Source organism: Nipponia nippon, unplaced genomic scaffold (genome assembly GCF_047370975.1).
Source record: "Nipponia nippon isolate SJK-2023a ecotype South Korea unplaced genomic scaffold, ASM4737097v1 scaffold_26, whole genome shotgun sequence".
NCBI classification, from domain to species: Eukaryota; Metazoa; Chordata; class Aves; order Pelecaniformes; family Threskiornithidae; genus Nipponia; species Nipponia nippon.
The window spans coordinates 2,737,417-2,756,574 of NW_028262343.1; the positions used below are offsets into that span (position 1 = coordinate 2,737,417).

Sequence of the window (19,158 nt, forward strand, 5' to 3'; positions counted from 1 at the left end):
GTTATAAAAGTGCGGGCTGAGCGCTCAGGTTATCTTCTGCTTCGTGCTGAGTCGTCTGGGTAGTCTCAGGTAGCCAGCGTCCCTTGGCGAGGAAAATGCTGCCGATCAGGAAGACCACGAAACAGGGCAAAAGGATAATTCCCCCACCTCCCTCCCCTGCTCGGCCCCGGTCCCCTGCTCTCGGCGGGCCCGTTCCGCTGTCCGGCGTGGGGGCAGCGGCGGGCGCTGGGAGAGGTGCCCCTGCCGCGGTGCGGGCGCTGCCCCAGCGGGACCACGCGGTAGGGCAGAGGCAGCCTCGCGCCGGTGCTGCGAGGCGCGCAGGCGGGGAGCGGCGGGAGCTTCCCAGCGGCACAGGGCAGAGCTCGACTCTGGGCCGGGCTGGGGCCCCGCTGTGCCCGGCCGCCTCTCCCGCCCCCTCGGGGTCCTGCCCGGAGGCTTTTCTGGGGAGCTGCTGCAAAACTGGCACAACCCGCAAACCGCACTTAACCTCCAAGTAAGGTACTAAGGGCATATTGTGAAAAGTTAAAGTAAAGACATAATAATAACTATACCTATTCAGCATCAAGCCATTAAAGACATTTGGACACTGTTATGAGATAGACAGATAGATTAGATTGAACTTAATGCTGTAACAGCTCATAGAATCTTGATTTCATAGATTGAAGCCACCAAAGTTCAAAACCATTTTGCTTAATATTATTTGATATGCAAACTAAGCAGTGCTCACAACACATTAAAATTGTAAATATTGTAAGCATAAACCTTCATTGGATGGGATTCCTGTCTCCAGCGTCCTGACAACTCTAAAAGCCCCAAATTGCTCTTCCCTTTATTTATATGACTGAATACCAACAGTGTTTGTAATATGAGTGCAGTCTCCAATATATGCATGCCCTTTGCACTCTCATTTAGCTAAAGAAATAAGCCAGTATAAAAAGTTATTCAGGCATCAGCCATTCTGGCCGTTAAGATAAACATTTGAGCAATGTCTAAATCAGACTCTCTGACATATACCAGTGCTGCTTGGGAGGGTCAGTGGAATCATGTATTCTACCTTCTGTTTGGAAGGACAGTATTATTAGTAGGACACTGGACACTTCTTACTCAGAACTGTTTTTATTTGGTTTTATATGTAGCATATAAGTCTAGAGTAAGAGAACAGAAGGATATGGGAAGAAGTCTATGAACTCTATGCCTTTCAGGTAGATCAGTTATAAAGGAAGGAGGTGAGGAGGTATTTGTTCTGCTGCTTATTTTTTGGCACATGCCACCTAACTTCAGACACCTAGCAGAAGGCAATTGCCCTAGGTTCTCCTACAGGCAATGGACAGAGATAAGCCTTTCTTGAGGGCTCACTTAAGATCTGAATAGTTATTTTGAGATGCTTTTTTCTCTCCACCGATGGAAAGATAGGATATAGGTAGACCAAGCAGGCTTTTCACTTATATGGTTCGGTTACATTCCTAAAGTTGGTTGGGGGAATATCTTCATAGAGTCATTTGCACTCCTTCCATGGATAGATGTATGGACTGTGGTGCAACTTTGTTCATGGTACCAAAAGTGAAGCAGTGAAAAGATGGCTCAAAAAAGCCCTGGTTAGCTTTTTACAGATACTATTTCTTGTTATTTAATACCAGATCTGTGTACTACTGGATCACTTGACAGTACAATTTTGATCTGGATTGGGCATGAGCACACAGTTGTAGTTCTCTGGGGCAGAACAAAACAATGTTGATGCTGAACTCATGCTAGCTATATGCTGTTTGAACCAATGGTATTTTATCCAGTATAGATAAAGTAAAAATGGTGTGAAGAGATGATATCAGACCTATAATAAAGTCTGCAAAAAAGTTATTTCCATTTTGAGCCAATCTGAACTGACAAAGTAAGTTTAAGTACTTTGTGCTTTATAGTTATGTCACCTGCTATTAGATGCCCTGATGCTAGGTTTAATATATCACAATATATTATATATTAAGATACCACAATCTATTCAATCATGGCTTATGTTGCTTCTGTGTGTCAAAAGTGAAGATTATTTTAAAGTGCAGTTTAAAAAAGCTAGAACTGTGAATGGAAACTGCTGTTAAATCCTAGAAGGGACTTGAAAAAAAAATCTGTTGATTGTAGTGCATTTAAATATATCTATATATTGTGTCAACATGTATCTATTGTAATGTAATCTTCAGTTAACAAGCAACAACTGAGGTTGCTTATACATTTAAGATTTTTTTGTTTTCCCCTCTGCACTCCTGTTCTCTGCATATTAAACTTCTGAAGCAGGCTCTGTCTGTAAAAGATTCCTTGGCAGGCAGAGGAAGCAGGGACTCAACCAGTGATCCCTTGGGTGCCTTTTTCTGGCCCCATTTGAGGCATTCTGTTACAACTGCAAATTAGTTAATTGCAAACACAATCTTTACAAAGCCTCCTGACATTTACACTTACAACAGAATTGCCCTAATAGACAGGCATGACTTGTAGACTTATTGAAAATTACTGAGTTTTGGAGACTGAGTATTGTAGATTGAGTTTTGCCCTGGTCCTGCTGAAATAAAGATAAAAGCTTGCACTTTTTCTTAACGTTGTAAAGTTAATTACGTCAATATTTTGGCAAGTCCAGAATGTGCAATGGAATGTGATGCAGACATCTGCAAGCCAACACTTGGCCTAGCTCATATATCTGCACAGCAACACTGTGCAGAGAAGCCCCATCACCTTGCTGCTATGTCAGTGCCTGGGCCAAAAACGCCGACCCTCTCAGCCAGGCTTTGTGGCCTCCAAGTAGCCTTACACTGCTATGCTTGGTACTGGAACTGGCATAGTTGGCACAGTGCACCTTCTTGTTGGAAAGGCATACTCTCATCCTGCCTAAAGGGCAGTGCTGAGATGTTATAAGTGTTTTTCTTTCCTGGATGTATGGTGTGAGATAATTGAATTAATGAAGGAGAAATTATCAAGAAAGATAATCTACTAAAGGTTGGAGGCTAATTGTTAAAAAACCCTTCCTCTCAACACAAAAAACACACTCAACTCTATGTCCACAAGGTGCTTTTTTTTCCCTACTCCCTCAAATTTCATCTACTGAAATGCTAGTATGCCATTAGGAAAAGATAACTATGGACAGCAATTTCAGTCTTACCTTTGATTGTTTTTAAATCTTTTTCTCTACCCACTACCTTTGTTAATGTAATGGGTCTGCATTAATCCACTTTTTAAAGTCAAATAGAATTATGGTTGTAATCTACTGGCAGAATTTAGTACTATTTAGTATAATAGCAAGGTACTTTTTTGAAAATTTGAACAATCCAATGAAGCAATGAAAGGAATACAAAAAATAATATATATTAGGTGCAATCAATATATTTTATATTCATGTTTTTCATTTTACAAAAAAAATAATTACCACTTTCCTTGTGTTAGTGTAGAGTTCAAGGCAGAAGCAAGGTTAATCACAGGGTGCTGTAAGGTTTGTAATTTGGCATCTTAAAACATTTCTGGGCTGTGCAAAAGAAGCAGGATTTTCTTTCATTTTGTAAGTCTAGGTAAGGAAACCCAGGCCAGTGAAAAGTCTGTCAGAAAATGGAGGCCAGCATTCTGAGATGTGTCTTATTTGCTAGGAAAATGTTACATGCTTACTTTTTTTGATGCTTGTTGTGCCATCTTGTGTCACAAGCTACTTGTGCTGAGGCTCTGTCATGATGGCATTTGTAGCTAAAGAGCAAATGAGCTAATAAAGAGGTCAGTGATACTAGTGTTTCATTTTCAAAAGTTTCACATATATTTTACAGGAGAATTTGAGACTGTGTTTTACTTTCATAGGAATGGAATTAGACCATTGACTTCTAGTTCTGGGGACTATATCTCTGGAATACAATAAACTGAATAATTAAAAGTCTTATGTAATATATATGCATATATTAAAGTCTTATGTTGTAAAACAGATCACCTACTATTCTTTAAAGAGAATTTCAAGAAGGAAATGGATTACTTATTATTATTATGGCAAAGATGTTTCTGGTAGCCCACAAATAATTATATCTGCTTTGCAAATACAGGAAATGGCAACAAAGGAAGTCCACAAAACTGAAGAACTGTAATTATTAACCTTTCTTCCTGCTTTCTTCAGGGTATTCTAGATCGTTTAGATGCTGGAGAATTTGTGATTGGAGATGGAGGATTTGTCTTTGCTCTTGAAAAGAGGGGGTATGTAAAAGCTGGGCCTTGGACTCCTGAAGCAACGGTAGAACACCCAGAAGCAGGTCAGTTTTACTGGGAAATGGTAATTCTATAGTGAAGGTAAACATGGTTGGATAAATAATAAATATATAGGAACTTGTAGTGGGTTGCTTGACAATGTAGAATTACACACTGTTAAGAATAGCCTAAGAATCTATAGACCCCCTAATCATCGTACCCCTTATTCTTGCTCTAACACTGGTCAAAAGCAGTTGGCTGGGGAAGAATATGAGTAGTGCAAACATATAGTGATACCTCTCCAGAATGCTTTCCCAGTCTTCAATAATTTGTAACCCAGGGACTTTTTGACACAGATATGGTATCTTTGTATTTAATAGCATTCAGTGATTTCTCTCTCATGGACTTGTCCAGTCTGTCCTTGAGCTGATATCAAGTTTATCCTTCACAACATCTTGTGACAAAGAATTCTGCAGTTAACTATCTGTTTTGTTGTGTTCTGACCATTATAAATGAATATAGTTTGTTTATTAATTCCTTCAGGAAAACAGCAGCTTTTAATAAACAATGGAATGGAAGAGGAGTATTTAATGTATCTGGCTCCACTGTGAAATGAGGATTGATAAACCTCATAAGAACCTAAGAATTGCAATAAAATTGCATCAGTTGCTGTGCCAAGGGTGTTAACTCAACTTCTGCCTATCCCATTTAATGGAGTGACTGTCTACAGTGGAGGGGGACAAAATGAGCATCATTCTATGCCTTACAGCATAAAGATTATAGTGTTTAGCATAAATAGTGCAAAAGCAGGTGCTATTATCTATTTATGTATGCTTCATTACAATAAAGCATTTGCCCTAGTAATATCATGTGCAGTTAATCCCACAAGCTAATTCAGAATGTCCTGGGGAAAAAATTTTCTTTGTTCTGTCTTAAGTGTATGTCCTTCCAAATTAGTCTTTTTCCTCTATAAAGGGGGAAGAAGGAAGAAGAGGAGAAGGAGAAATAGAGATCTTAGCCCTCTCTATTACATTGCTTTGTACACCTTACCTATTTTTTCCCCTAATCCTTCTCAGCCTTCAAGTGTTACTTTGTGTAGCATGCCTAACTTAGGGTCATGGACAGCCTTAGATAATGCAGTGCTCCAGCAAAGGTTTAAAGGGTGATGACCTAATTTGTTGAACCTCATCTCCCAAAAATACATCCTATCACCTCTCTCTTTCTCTCCACCTGTACGTTTTTCTGCCCCTGCGCATTCCATCTTACAAATCGTAGCGCTTATACCATGCTCTTTATTTCCCCTTTGCTTATTTCTTTTGTACCACAAAAGTCTTTGACCCTCTCCATATGTCCTCTCGGGAAGTGTAGGTCTCAGTCCATGGGGAATGCAAGACATTACCTTACATAGAGGCAGTTGCAGATGGCTTAAATAGGCTAAATTGGCACACAGATTTGTTTTAAACAAGTGATCAGTAGTCATAGGTTAGCCCAGCCTTCTAAGAATTACTACTGATTTGCTAGAACATATTGCTCATGTCTGTAACATAACACTTTTATAAGCCCTTTATAGGCTATTTATAAATACACCCTTAACTGGAAATGTGTTCATTTCTTTCAGTGCGGTGTGCTGCCTCCCCTCTGTTATTGCTCTTTGCTCCTGCATGCTCAAGGGTCATGTTATTTTTGAAAGCAGGTGTAAAGAACAGAAGGACCAACTGTCTGAGCCAGCTGGTGTAAAAAACCATACAACTACCAGACATTCTTGTCTTTGTAAGGAATGAGGGAGGTTCTGAGATTGCAGCAAGGAATGATGGAGAGAAAAAAAAAAAAGAAAGAAAAAAAAAAAAGTGAGTTGAAGGCCATTATCTCTGTTACAAGAGAGGAGTAGTTTTGCCAGACTGACAAGTTTAGAAATGAGATCTAAATATTTCTTCTGAGCCAGATCAGGTATCTGAGCTACTGCTCTGTACTGAGCAATATGCATATGCACTTACTGCCCCCATCTCCTGTTAGCTTAAGTCTGTGTCTTTTGTGAAATGTCCAACTCATGGTAGATTGAAATGAAAACTCAGTGTTGTATGTCTGACTCCTAAAATGCATCAAATTGTTAATAATTGTTTAGCCTCATATGTGGCTGTTACCTCATTTCTCAAATAGTGGAAGAAAACATAGCTTCAGTAACATGCTAGAAGTCACACAAGAAGTAAATTAGAGTGGTTTGGGTTTTTGATAGCATCATGCAGACTACTGTGGGCTTGATAATACTAAGTGTATTCTAGTGGTAAAAATGATTTGCCTGGGATTGAATGAGATTCAGGCTGATACTTTACTTATAATGCTATTCTTTCCCTCCAAATGCAGACCCATTCAAGAGTCTGCTGTTCACATACCTGATAGTTTGGGATATAAAGTTCCTTATTCATACGTGTTAGATTGTTTCATTTGCCTACCAATGTCACCATCCTTATTCACACAAATCCCAAACATTCTTCTAGGAATGCAAGAACCATATTTAAAGAGCACTAACCATGGGGGTAAATAAATCTAGTTTATTATGGAAATGTCATAAAGCATTTGTGAAAATATTTGTAGATTATTTTTTCCTTTTCACATTTCCTGACTAGTGTTCATCAATGATTTTTCATGGGGGAGAATAGAAAAACAAACTATAGAACACTAGAAACATACAGAGTCCTTTTACTTGGGCTCAGTAGCCTATTTTAATGATGTAGGAAAAAGAATACTCTCTGCACTAGGAATGTTTTGACTGTGTAAAGGCTGTAAAACTGAAATTTGATCCTGATACTTCAGGCAAATTCCAGGGACTCTTTGAACTGTAGCTCTGCTAGAATCTATGTTCCTGGATAGTTCTTTGTGACTGCTGTGTTAAATCACATTGTGGTTACCCAAGGCTGTAATTAGAAATGAAATACTGTACTAGTAGAGAAAAGCAAGGGACACCACACTGTTCCTTCACTGAAAGCAGATGTGCTTCTGTGTATGCAGATTGACTCTAGCAACTCAAACTACTGTTTGAGCTTCTCTGGCATAGAATGCTGTGTTTGTTGTAGCTGAAGGCAGTAATTTTATTCTCGTGACACATTAACATGTTTCCCTAATGACACAGATTGTCTGTAGACAATGAGGTATGATGAACCAAGACTTCAGGAAAGCTTTTCCAAACATCTGCCACAGAAACTGCAGTGTTCTCATGTCTCTATAAAATATCTAGGGAATAAATTATTCCTGTATTTGCTATAAGCTGTTGAGCGTTTTAACTCTGTTTTACATGACAAGCAGTGTTCTAGAAAGTATTATAATTATTGTTTTGTGGGTTGTTGTGGTTTAGCCCCAGCCAGCAACTAAGAACCACACAGCTGCTCGCTCACTCCCTTCTCCCTGATGGGGTGGGGGAGAGAATCAGAAGAGTAGAAGTGAGAAAACTCATGGGTTGAGATAAGAACAGTTTAATAACTGAAATAAAATAGTAGTAATAATAATAATATTATTATTAAAGCAAGTAATGCATGATGCAACTGCTCACCACCCACTGACCGATGCCCAGACAGTCCCTGAGCAGCGATCCCTGCCCCCCGGCCAACTCTCCCCAGTTTATATACTGAGCATGACATCATATGGTACGGAATAGCCCTTTGGCCAGTCTGGGTCAGCTGTCCTGGCTGTGCCCCCTCCCAGCTTCTTGTGCACCTGGCCAAGCATGGGAAGCTGAAAAGTCCTTGACTAGTGTAAGCACTACTTAGCAGCAACTAAAACATCAGTGTGTTATCAACATTATTCTCATCCTAAATCCAAAACACAGCACTATACCAGCTACTAGGAAGAAAATTAACTCTATATCTCAGACAAAACCAGGACACTATCCACCCCTTATTCCATACCATCTATGTCATGCCCAGGTCCTATCCTTTCCAATACATTCCCATTAATCACCACCACTTTTCCAGTCTTTTGATATATACACACAGATATCATTCCCTTAGTCCATGGGCCATCCCTCTAAAATGTCCGTTGAGTTCCTTCAGTCCATGACTTTGGGCTCCATCTGTCATAACAGTCCTATAGGGCAGTAGAGATGGTGTGTGGTGTTGGGTTGTTGCATGCTGAAGCCAGATCTGGTTCTATCACCGCTCCACTTGGCTCGGTTCCATCAAAGTTCATTCTTCATTAATCTGGGCGATTCTTACTGTGATTCTGTTGATATGGCATATAGCCACCATAGAAGTGATGACACACAGTATTATATAGCAATTAACGTCATACCATTCAGTTCATTTGCTATTTTCACCCAAAATCAAATCCCCTTGAGGTACACATTGCAGTGCATGTTTCACATTCATGGATAACCTGTGCAATAGTGTCCATGGTCAAGTCCACCCCTCGATCACGAGCCCATTTGTATGTTGCTTCTCTTCCTTGATGGCCTGAGGTGTCATGGGCCCACTGAGCTAGAAATAATTCACCCTTATGTTGCCAGTTCAGATCCACCTGAGCCACTTCAATCTTAGCAGCCTGATCCACCTGCTGGTTGTTTTGATGTTCTTCAGTGGCCCAACTCTTGGGTACGTGAGCATCTACGTGACGTACTTTTACAACTAGGTTCTCTGCCCAGGCAGCAATATCTTGCCACAATGCGGCAGCCCAGATGGGTTTGCCTCTGTGCTTCCAGTTGCTCTGCTTCCATTGCTGTAACCACCCCCACAGGGCCTTTGCCACCATCCATGAGTCAGTATAGAGATAAAGTACTGGCCACTTTTCTTGTTCAGCAATATCTAAAGCCAGCTGGATGGCTTTCACCTCTGCAAACTGACTCAATGCACCTTCTCCTTCAGCAGTTTCTGCAACTTATCGTACAGGACTCCATACAACAGCCTTCCACCTCCGATGCTTCCCCACAAGATGACAGGACCCATCAGTGAACAGGGCATATTGCTTCTCATTTTCTGGCAGTTTATTATACAGTGGGGCCTCCTCAGCACACGTCACCTCTGGCGCTATTCCGAAATCTTTGCCTTCTGGCCAGTCCATGATCACTTCCAAGATTCCTGGGCGACTGGGGTTTCCTATTTGAGCCCGTTGGGTGATCAGTGCGACCCACTTACTCCATGTAGCATCAGTTGCATGATGTGTACAGGGGATCCTCCCTTTGAACATGCAGCCAAAACCAGCAGTCAGGGTGCAAGGAGGAGCTGTGCTTCAGGACCAACTACTTCCAAAGCGGCTCGAACCCCTTCATATGCTGCCAATATCTCTTTTTCAGTTGGAGTATAGCCAGCCTCGCATCCTCTGTATCTCCGACTCCAAAACCCTAGGGGTCGACCTCGAGTCTCCCCTGGTGCTTTCTGCCAGAGGCTCCAGGTAGGGCCATTCTCCCCGGCTGCAGTGTAGAGCACATTTTTTACATCTTGTCCTGCCCAGACTGGCCCAAGGGCTACTGCCCTCCAAAAACCCACAATGCCCAAGAAAGCCGGTGTTTCCTTTTTGCTGGTTGGTGGGGACATGGCTGTTATTTTGTTGATTACATCCATTGGGATCTGATGACACCCATCTTGCCATTTTATTCCTAAAAACTGGATCTCCTGTGCAGGTCCCTTGACCTTACTTTGTTTTATGGCAAAGCCGGCCTCCAGAAGGATTTGGACTATTTGCTTCCCTTTCTCAAAAACTTCTGCTGCTATGTTGCCCCACACGATGATGTCATCAATGTATTGCAGGTGTTCCGGAGCCCCACCCTGTTCCAATGCAGTCTGGATCAGTCCATGGCAAATGGTGGGGCTGTGTTCCCACCCCTGGGGCAGTTGATGCCAGGTGTACTGGAGGCCCCTCCATGTGAAAGCAAACCGTAGTCTACACTCTGCTGCCAAAGGGATTGAGAAAAACGCATTAGCGATATCAGTTGTGGCATACCATTTGACTCCCATTCATATTGAAGTTCCAGCATGTCTGGCACGGCAGCGCTCAGTGGCAGCGTGACTTCATTCACTTCGTAACACAGCAGTATATCTGCTACTAGGAAAAAAATTAACTCTCTCCCAGCTGAAACCAGGACATGGGTATATATATAAAATAAATTGACAGCTCCTGTTCTGTTCCTACTGTGGCAACTGCAGCGTACTGCTTGCAGCAATGAAGTCAGAACTACCATTAGAGACCCTGCTTTCAATGTCCTCGTGTAGGAAACTTGTCCATTAAAAGTAATGCCAACCTTTCTTTCAAAAGAAGTGTTGGCTCTGTAGTAAAATCATCATATGCTGACTTATGAGAAGAATTTAGTCTGTATTGCGATTCACTTTTCTGGAGCAACCATTTATCTTTTAATTAAGTGTGTTTTTAGCAAAATAGAGCTTTGGTCTTGGCTGACTAGACTCAGCTAGAGTTTTGTAAGAGGAGAAAACTTGAAAGTACAAAATAGAGGAGGTAATGGAATACTGTATTCTTCCATATAAATATCATCTTGTTGCTTCATTTGTTGCCTCGATATTTTTTTCTGTTTTCTTCTTCATAGTCTAGAAGCTAAGAAACTGTGGCTTTTTCATTTGATCTTTTTGTCTGGTATTCCTTGTTATGCTTTCACGTTCTTTTGTCAGATGTCTGCTTTCCCTTTCTAATCCACTATGCAGTTCTATAAAGTGAAATTGGGAGGTCTGAAGGACTCCAGAAAGTAGAAGATAGGTAAGGTGGCATACAACACTGAATCTACTGATGAACTAAATAGAAATCTTCAGTCATTCTTAGCAGAGAATAACTAAGAAGAAAATTTTCTACCTAATGTTCTAAGAGTGGGAAGAAAGGAATTCTACACAGACTGGGGTACTGCTTCTACTCTCTCATAATGGCTCTTCTAGTAAACACAGTATCACTTCTTTTACAGTAACATTAATTCAATAAACATTTAGTTTTGGGATAACAATAGTAATAACTGTACCAAACATCTCTTCTTTGTCTCTTTTAATTCTTTGCAGTTCGTCAGCTTCACCGGGAATTCCTCAGAGCTGGATCCAATGTTCTGCAGGCATTCACATTTTATGCCAGTGAGGACAAACTAGAGAACAGGGGCAATTATGTAGCTGAGAAAATAAGTGTGAGTAAAATACTATTTTGATGGAGATATGAAATAAGTGTATTCATTTCAAAAGGTTTAATAGAAAGTATTATCAAGTATTTTCACAGTTTGTCATAACAGTTTTGGTTATATTTGAGGACCAAAGAATGAGATGGTGCAATTTCAGAATTTGGAATAGTAAGAAAGACAAGGTTAAAGGGGAAAAAAAATAACAAAATGGGGCAAAGATGAAGAGAGGAAAAAGGATGCCCACATCTTATTTTTCCCATCTGAGGAGATAGTTTACTGGAGTTTTCATACAAAGTATAGGGAGGACTAAATGCACAGAGAGCAAAATCAATTGTAAAAAATAAACGCTTTAACATCCAGAGAAACAAATCAACTGCAAAAATGGTGAAGAATCCTGGAGAATAATGACTTGCTAATAAGAACTGAATGTTTTTTAGGACCATGTCTTCAATAAAATATCAACTAAAAAATCCAAGGTATACACTGTGGTCAGTATTCCCCTTCTCATATGTAAGGGTAATCTGGTACGATAACAGAAGTACTATGTTGGTGTTTTCTTACCCCCTACACAGAGGAGTTGTAGGATGTTGGGTGCCTTCACTAGATGCAGGCCCCATCTCCACTGGGACTTCTGGCACAAACATTTCTAGGTAGTTCCTTTGAGACTAGAAGATTTGTCATTGGGTGTTTTCTCTGATCCTTTCCCCTTTGGTCCTATTGTCTATTATTTCAGCCTCTGGAAAATAGAAAAGATTCTCCAGGGCGCAGAGAGGAAGGAATATATTTATGTGAAGATATCCCAAGTCAGAAACTAGAACAATCTGGACACTAGGGAAACACTTGAGGCTTAATTAAGAGGTTAAGACATTAAAATGTCATATGACCAAATTTATCTGAAATGCTGTACCTTTACATTCAATAGATGCAACGTCGAAATGTCTGAAGTGATATCCCAGAAACATAGTGCCTCTGGAACTAGCCATGCTGCAACTCTTGCTGCCATGAAAAATGATAAGAGGGGTTGGGAAAGCAACTGGAAACTGGAATGCATTGCAGCAAAACTTTCAAGATTGATTTGCTGCCAGTTCTAGAAGCAGTTTCCTCCAGGCTCTAACTGGTTTATGGCTCCAGCTCCTGGTGTTCCCAAACACGTACCTGAGCAGAAGTGCAAATGGAAGACACTCTGTCAGCAATAGCCTTAAAAATCATCTGGATGTTTTGAGGCAGCCATGGAAAACTTCAGCTGAGAGAAACCTATGTAGATTCTAAGTAGCCCATGGGCCACAAAGAAACCTGCTCTAATCAGTCCTTGTTATCTATCCCAAATAATGATTCTTTTCCAAAAATCTTTTTTTCCCAGCTTAACCTCTTTCACAAGCTGTTTTAGTCATCCTGGTTTGGGCATACAGGGAATGTGTCTTTCAGTCTAGGTGATTAATTAATCACATATAGTGATAAGTTTCCCTTTACTATTCTTAAATTGGTAACTTTAACATCAGGTAATTAATGACATCCTTTTAAAAATGCCTTAAATGACCCTATATCATATTGTATCTTAAATTTTGAAAATTATCAAAATACTAAAATACATTAAAAAATAGAATGAAAAATCAATTGAAATTACTGCTTTTTTTTTCCATCCACAAAATCTCAGAATAGAAGCAGACACTTAAGTGTAACTAACATTTTCTAAGAGGCAAAAAAAACTCTGCTTCACACCAAATATTTGCTTTTTTATAGACTATTTGTGTAAGATGTATTAAAGGTAATATGTTTTTGTATTAGTGTTTGATAATATGATAACTTATAGGTTGCAAGAAATCTGTTTCTTAATGTTTGTTATTTTTTTGAAAAATGCTGATCTTCCTAATCAATATTATAGAAAAATACATTTAAATTATAAATGAATATGAAGAAGTCATTATGGCTTTTGACTCTTTTGTCCTTTTTGTGCTCTGAAATTACATGCATATCTCTGACCAGGTAAAAATGATGTAATCTATATTCATATAGTGCCAGAAAGTGAATGAAGCTGCTTGTGACATTGCAAGAGAAGTGGCTAATGAAGGTGATGCTTTAGTGGCTGGAGGACTCAGTCAAACACCGTCATACTTAAGCTGCAAGGATAAAGCAGAGGTTAAAGCAGCCTTTCAAAAGCAACTAGATGTCTTTATGAAGAAGAATGTTGACTTCCTAATTGCAGAGGTAAATCTGTAAAAAAGTACATGCCTTCAGCTGGCACAGTGTGTTAACTTTAAGATGTCTAGTCTACTTTAGGGAATACAAGTATATATTGCTTCCTCCTTTAAAATTTTCTGTTATACTTTTATTCCAGTAGAATCAGATGTTTTCTAAATGCACAGCAGTATCTGCAAGCGTCCTAGAATAGGACCTTGAACCCTAAATTTCTATCTCAGTCAAGTCAAATTCTGTACCAGTACAAAGACAATAGATTAATGTGATCTTGATTAGTTCCTATTTCCTCCTGTACTCCATAAGTAACCAACCTATGGTGACTTTTCTAGATGAAAATAGTTCTTCAGGGATAAATCCCTGATTAACCCCCTGTATGGGCATTCTTATTCTGAAACATGAGTATCTTTATTTTGGATTTAGTTTTACTTACTGACTTTTTAAAATCCTTTTTTAACTGTGTGGTCAGTGAACTCAACTGAATTCTGTTAGTGTAAATCAGAAAAGAATCAAGTCATTGTATTGCTGGTGAATTTGGGGTCTGGATTAATATGTTTATGTTTCATCTCCAAGAAACGAAAGTAGTCCACTTTTAATTTCTTTCAGTATTTTGAACATGTTGAAGAAGCTGTCTGGGCTGTTGAAGTCCTAAAAGAATCTAGGAAGCCAGTTGCAGCTACAATGTGCATTGGTCCAGAAGGAGACATGCATGGCGTGCCCCCTGGACAATGTGCTGTCCAACTGGTAAAGGCTGGTAAGAATCTGTTTTAATCTGCACTTTAAAAGTATGGAACAAAGTTAAGTCCTTAATCATTGAGATAAATGGATGTGTATCTCAAGTAGATAGCTTCCCAATTATATTTGATAAAAGTTTTGAGCCTGTGGAAGAGTTTCTATGTGTACTTTACTAGAGCAGTCTTGTAAAAAAAGTATGAAAATGCAGCTATAAAATCCTTATTAACCAGGATGGCATTGGGAGCAATAGCCACAGGCAGCTGATACTGAGTAGAACAAAATCCTAAAACTATTCAAATTTGATTACAAACCCAGCCCCAAATTCTGGGCTCAGGATTATGAAACATAAGCAGAATCCAAAGCCGCCTTTGATTCTCTGCTCATGTTTTTAGAAATGTGTGGAGCACAGTTCAAAATCCAGGATGAGAGAATAAGAGAATGAAAAAATTAATCTTATTGCCTATCAAATGCTGTGTTTTCTGCAAGACAAAGGGAAGGGCAGAAGGAATTAATCAGGGGCATGATGGACCGACCGTATAGGGGTTTTATTATATCTGTTCTGAACTACTCTTTTCCTTTGGAGGTAAGAGTTGAAATCCAAAGGCAGAACCTGTGTTAGGAACCTGTTAGCTATTTGTATATGTGGCTGTACATAATCAGTCTTCGCTGATTGAGCACTGATGAGAAAAGCAACTGCATGAGGGTGGGAGATGTGATTCATCATCAGGAAGGTAAAGAATGCAACTGAGATGTAAATGGAATGATCAGCCTCAGGAGAGTTGAGGCTGGCTCTAATCCAACTACCTTGTTGTCGTGGTTTAACCCCAGTCGGCAACTAAGCACCACACAGTCACTCGCTCACCCTCCTCCCCTTCCTGGTGGGATGGGAGAGAGAATTGAAAAAAAAGTAAAACCTGTGGGTTGAGATAAAGACAGTTTAATAGGACAGCAGGAAGAGAAAATCATCATCATCATCATAAAAGAATATACAAAACAAGTGATGCACAATGCAATTGCTCACCACCTGCTGACCAATGCCCAGCCTGTCCCTGAGCAGCGATCGCTGCCCCCCAGCCAACTCCCCCAGCTTATATACTGGGGATGATGTCATATGGTACGGAATAGCCCTTTGGCCAGTCTGGGTCAGCTGTCCTGGCTGTGCCCCCTCCCAGCTTCTTGTGCACCTGGCAGAGCATGGGAAGCTGAAAAGTCCTTGACTAGTGTAAGCCCTACTTAGCAACAACTAAACCATCAGTGTGTTATCAACATTATTCTCATCCTAAATCCAAAACACAGCACTATGCCATCTACTAGGAAGAAAATTAACTCTATCCCAGCTGAAACCAGGACACTTGTGTTCATAGTGCTGGTGTACAGATGGACTGCTCTGCTTATGGAGTGCTGTGGCTAAGAACTTTCACCTCCCACTTCCTAGGGAGATGTGACTTGAACTTATTTATTTTCCTCCTCCTAGGTGCTTCTGTTGTTGGAGTCAACTGCCATTTTGACCCAGATACCTCCCTGGAAACTGTGAAACTGATGAAAGAGGGCTTGCACGCTGCTAAACTGAAAGCTCACCTGATGTCCCAACCACTTGCTTTCCATACACCTGATTGTGGGAAGCAGGGATTTATTGACCTTCCAGAATTTCCCTTTGGTAAGACAAGGGTATCTTTTTTTTTTTTTTTACATTTATTTACTGTCTGTTCCTTTTTTTCCCCTAGCTTTTAGCAAAGCTGAAACTGCAAGGCATCCTCCTGTACAATAGGATCAGTCTCAATTATCCTGTCTGGCATTCTGCATAGATGGATTGGGTTAAAGATCATCCAGATAGTGAGAGTATTTCAGCAGTATCACAGCATGTGACTGAAAGTGAAATTATGATGAAAACAGTTAAAGTGCCACAACCTAAACTCAATTAAAAAAATGTAGTTTTTTCTCGTGCTATAGAACCTTGTTCAGGACAGCTGTAAAATAGTCCAAAGAAATTAACAAGAGCAAATACACTAAAAACAACCCAGACTTTAAATGCCTTTGGACTGGAGCTCCCCAGCATTCTCAGTTGTGACATCTATCCCATGAGCCCTATAATGTTTACCTGCATAGGGATTTAATGTATAACGCATATGCAGAGCTGGATCATTAGTATAGGTGCATGATTCTTGCACTCATAATGGTTCAGTCTTGCAAGTGTAACTGTCTAAGATAAGTGAGATTAGAGAGAAAGCAGAAGAGGGAATATGTTCTTTGATGTTGCTTACAAATGGATTAGCAGTTTGGAGATGGATTCATCACTCATGCTCAGGAGAAATTCTACCAAAAAGACCGAAAGATTCAGCCACTTTATGTGTATATAAGGCTTGTGTATTTAGGGCTTATTTCCACCTGGGATGTAGAAGGTCACATCCTCTTAAGATAAGAGGACAAAATCAGCCTAAACATTTTAAAATTTATTAGAAAAATGCCTTCATTTTCAGATATCATACATTCTTCTTTTCAAGATCAGCCTATAAAATAAGGTATTAAAACAACTGAAACTTGAATTTTTAGCAAAAAAAAAGATATAGATGTGATTTTCAGGAAGATCTTTTATTTTAAAAGTCCTCTCTACGTAAATGAAGGAAAAAGAATAAAGCATGAGCCTGAGGCATTCATTAGATAATAACAACATGTCTGGGTTCTGAAAATACTCTGGGATGTTTAAAAGTGTCAGGAACTCATTTATCCTATTCATTCCTTCATATAACTCCTCTGATTGCAAGCAAAAACAATAGAACAGATGCAGTAAGTAATCAAGTTAATTGAAGGATTCACTCTTTGGTTTGTTATGGTTCTTGGTTTGTATGTTATAAGCAAACTGTATGAGATGTCAGTTTTCAGAAATTTCATGAGTCAATTGGAGAAGCCTGGTTCTGTGAACGTTTGCAATACCCAGAAGGAGCAACTGATCACTTGATGGCAGATAAGTAGTTTGGTAAATCATTGTTAAACTGACCCAGTTAACTCTGCTTTTTGTGGAAGGCAATATGCACAAAGAGGCATTTAGATATTTGAAGTGTACATAACCTCTGTACAGGCCAACAAGATCTCAGTTTCTAGAAAAGCATTGGCTATGTTGTATTGGCAAACTCCAGCATCTAGATACCAGCAGTATTTATTTATCTTTAGAACTTTTTCCAGTTTTCTGTGTTTTCCCTTCTGTGTTACTGCAATTGCTCTCAAATGTCACCAGTTAAGCAAGGACAATGTTTTAGACAGAAAAGTCCTGGTCAGTCAAAGCATACCCAGTTATCTCAAGAGTAGATGTACAGAGGGGCTAAATCTACGCACACGTTACAATCTTCTCATCAGAAGTTGATGAAAATTTCAATATCTTTTTACTGTAAATGATAACATAAACTGTTAAGCTAGAGATATTTAATTCTGAATAAAGCCAAGAAAAATACTGTACATTGACAGGCATGGAAAACAGAATGTTAGTCATTTTTGGGAGGGGGGAAGAAAACCCCACAAAACGTGATCTATGTGGCAACTTCTTTTCATAGCATACTGCTTGTTTTCAATCACCATGTTTCACCATGTGTGGCCAGTTCTTATGGCAGAGTCTATCCATGTTTCTTCAGAGATGTTAGGTTGGTGCTGTCCTTATGCTCCTGAAACACAAGGACTGATTGTGACAGGGTGGGTGATGGAGAAGACAGGGAAACACCCTATACTGTTCTCCTGGAGTTTAGTTGCTTATACGGGTATAAATTGAGTGCAAGATGCTGCATTCTTACTGTTGATCGTTTTGTATCAATTTTGCATTAGCTTTTTAATGATATATGAGAGACAAGGAAATCATGAATTGGTGCTTCTGATGCTTTCTCTCACATCTGCAGGACTGTACACAAACTTTTATTTAAACAGCTTTCTAAGATAGCTTAACCTGGTTTTCCTTCTGATATTAGACCATCTATTTTTCCTTTGTCCAGTCTTTCCCTCTGAGACCAATAATTTTCTGTTTCATTTTTTCCCCTTCTGTTTTTTATTTTCTGATCCTGTCTCTTTAACTACTCACTGGACTTTGAGCAGATCTGCTTTGCATCACCTTCTTGCGTATTAGGCATTTCTGGGACAGGATGTAGGAAGAAGAATCCTACTTCTGCTGTGGTGCTGGAACCTTACTACCTCACCACGGCTTCTTTGCCTAGAGGAATGTTCAGTGCCCAGACATCATGCTGCACTCTCCTCATAACCAAGCTGATTCATCTTCTGCAGATGTGCATAAGGAAGTGGGAGGATTTTTATTCCTTTATTCCTGTATTTTTATTCCTTCAAGTTTCTTCTCCAGTCCCTGGTCTTTTCTTTCCAGTTCTGCAACTCCTGTGCCTCCTTCCCTTTGAGGTGTGCTTTTCCTTGTTCTTCTCACTTTCTATTCTTTTCCTTCCACACGTCTTTCCTCTCAGCTCTGGCATCCCTCCACTCTGCTTACCACAACCTGCAACACGAAGAGGGGTTCAAAAGAAAGGTTGCATCTTAGCCATCCTAAGTCATCTACACACAGAACTTTCCACAAGGAAGGAAGTGGCTTGAGGCAGCAAAGTGCTTATGGATGGGGTTATAACTAAGTAAGGGATGGGCTAAGAAATAGCTACAGATCCCAGCTGTCAGTGAAACAACTGGCTGCCATTAGCTGATCATGGAAAGAAGTGTAGTAAGTATTCCTGAGGAATAATAAGCAGGCTTATTCCTGTTGCAGGTAGGCTGATGATACCTTCTCCTTTCACAGATTAGAGTACTGTAATCAGATTTCCCAGATATTGATTGTTCATTAAGAATTCTTTGGACTTGTGGGCATAACATTGAAAGTACTCCAATACTTCAGCTAAGAACTCTGGCAGAATGGCAAGCATGTGACTTAGGGCTTGATCAGTCTCAGAAGATATTAGGTGCTGTTTTTCAAA

General features: G+C 39.9%; 1 protein-coding gene and 1 long non-coding RNA gene across 2 annotated transcripts in view; one reads left to right on the forward strand and one right to left on the reverse strand.

Annotated features, from left to right (window-relative positions):
- The first annotated feature begins 95 nt into the window (after positions 1-95).
- LOC104011959 (betaine--homocysteine S-methyltransferase 1-like) overlaps positions 96-19,158 on the forward strand; it is a 19,970-nt gene continuing 907 nt past the window's right edge. Inside the window, exons 1-6 of the mRNA XM_087762627.1 lie at positions 96-133; positions 4,126-4,259; positions 11,175-11,293; positions 13,298-13,489; positions 14,084-14,231; positions 15,687-15,869. Of these exons, the coding sequence (XP_087618753.1) occupies positions 96-133; positions 4,126-4,259; positions 11,175-11,293; positions 13,298-13,489; positions 14,084-14,231; positions 15,687-15,869 (814 nt within the window). The remainder of the gene's footprint in view (positions 134-4,125; positions 4,260-11,174; positions 11,294-13,297; positions 13,490-14,083; positions 14,232-15,686; positions 15,870-19,158) is intronic.
- The window catches only part of LOC148055154 (uncharacterized), a 14,113-nt gene continuing 12,488 nt past the window's right edge, over positions 17,534-19,158 (reverse strand). Inside the window, exon 3 of the long non-coding RNA XR_015705881.1 lies at positions 17,534-18,692. This is a non-coding gene — a long non-coding RNA (uncharacterized LOC148055154). The remainder of the gene's footprint in view (positions 18,693-19,158) is intronic.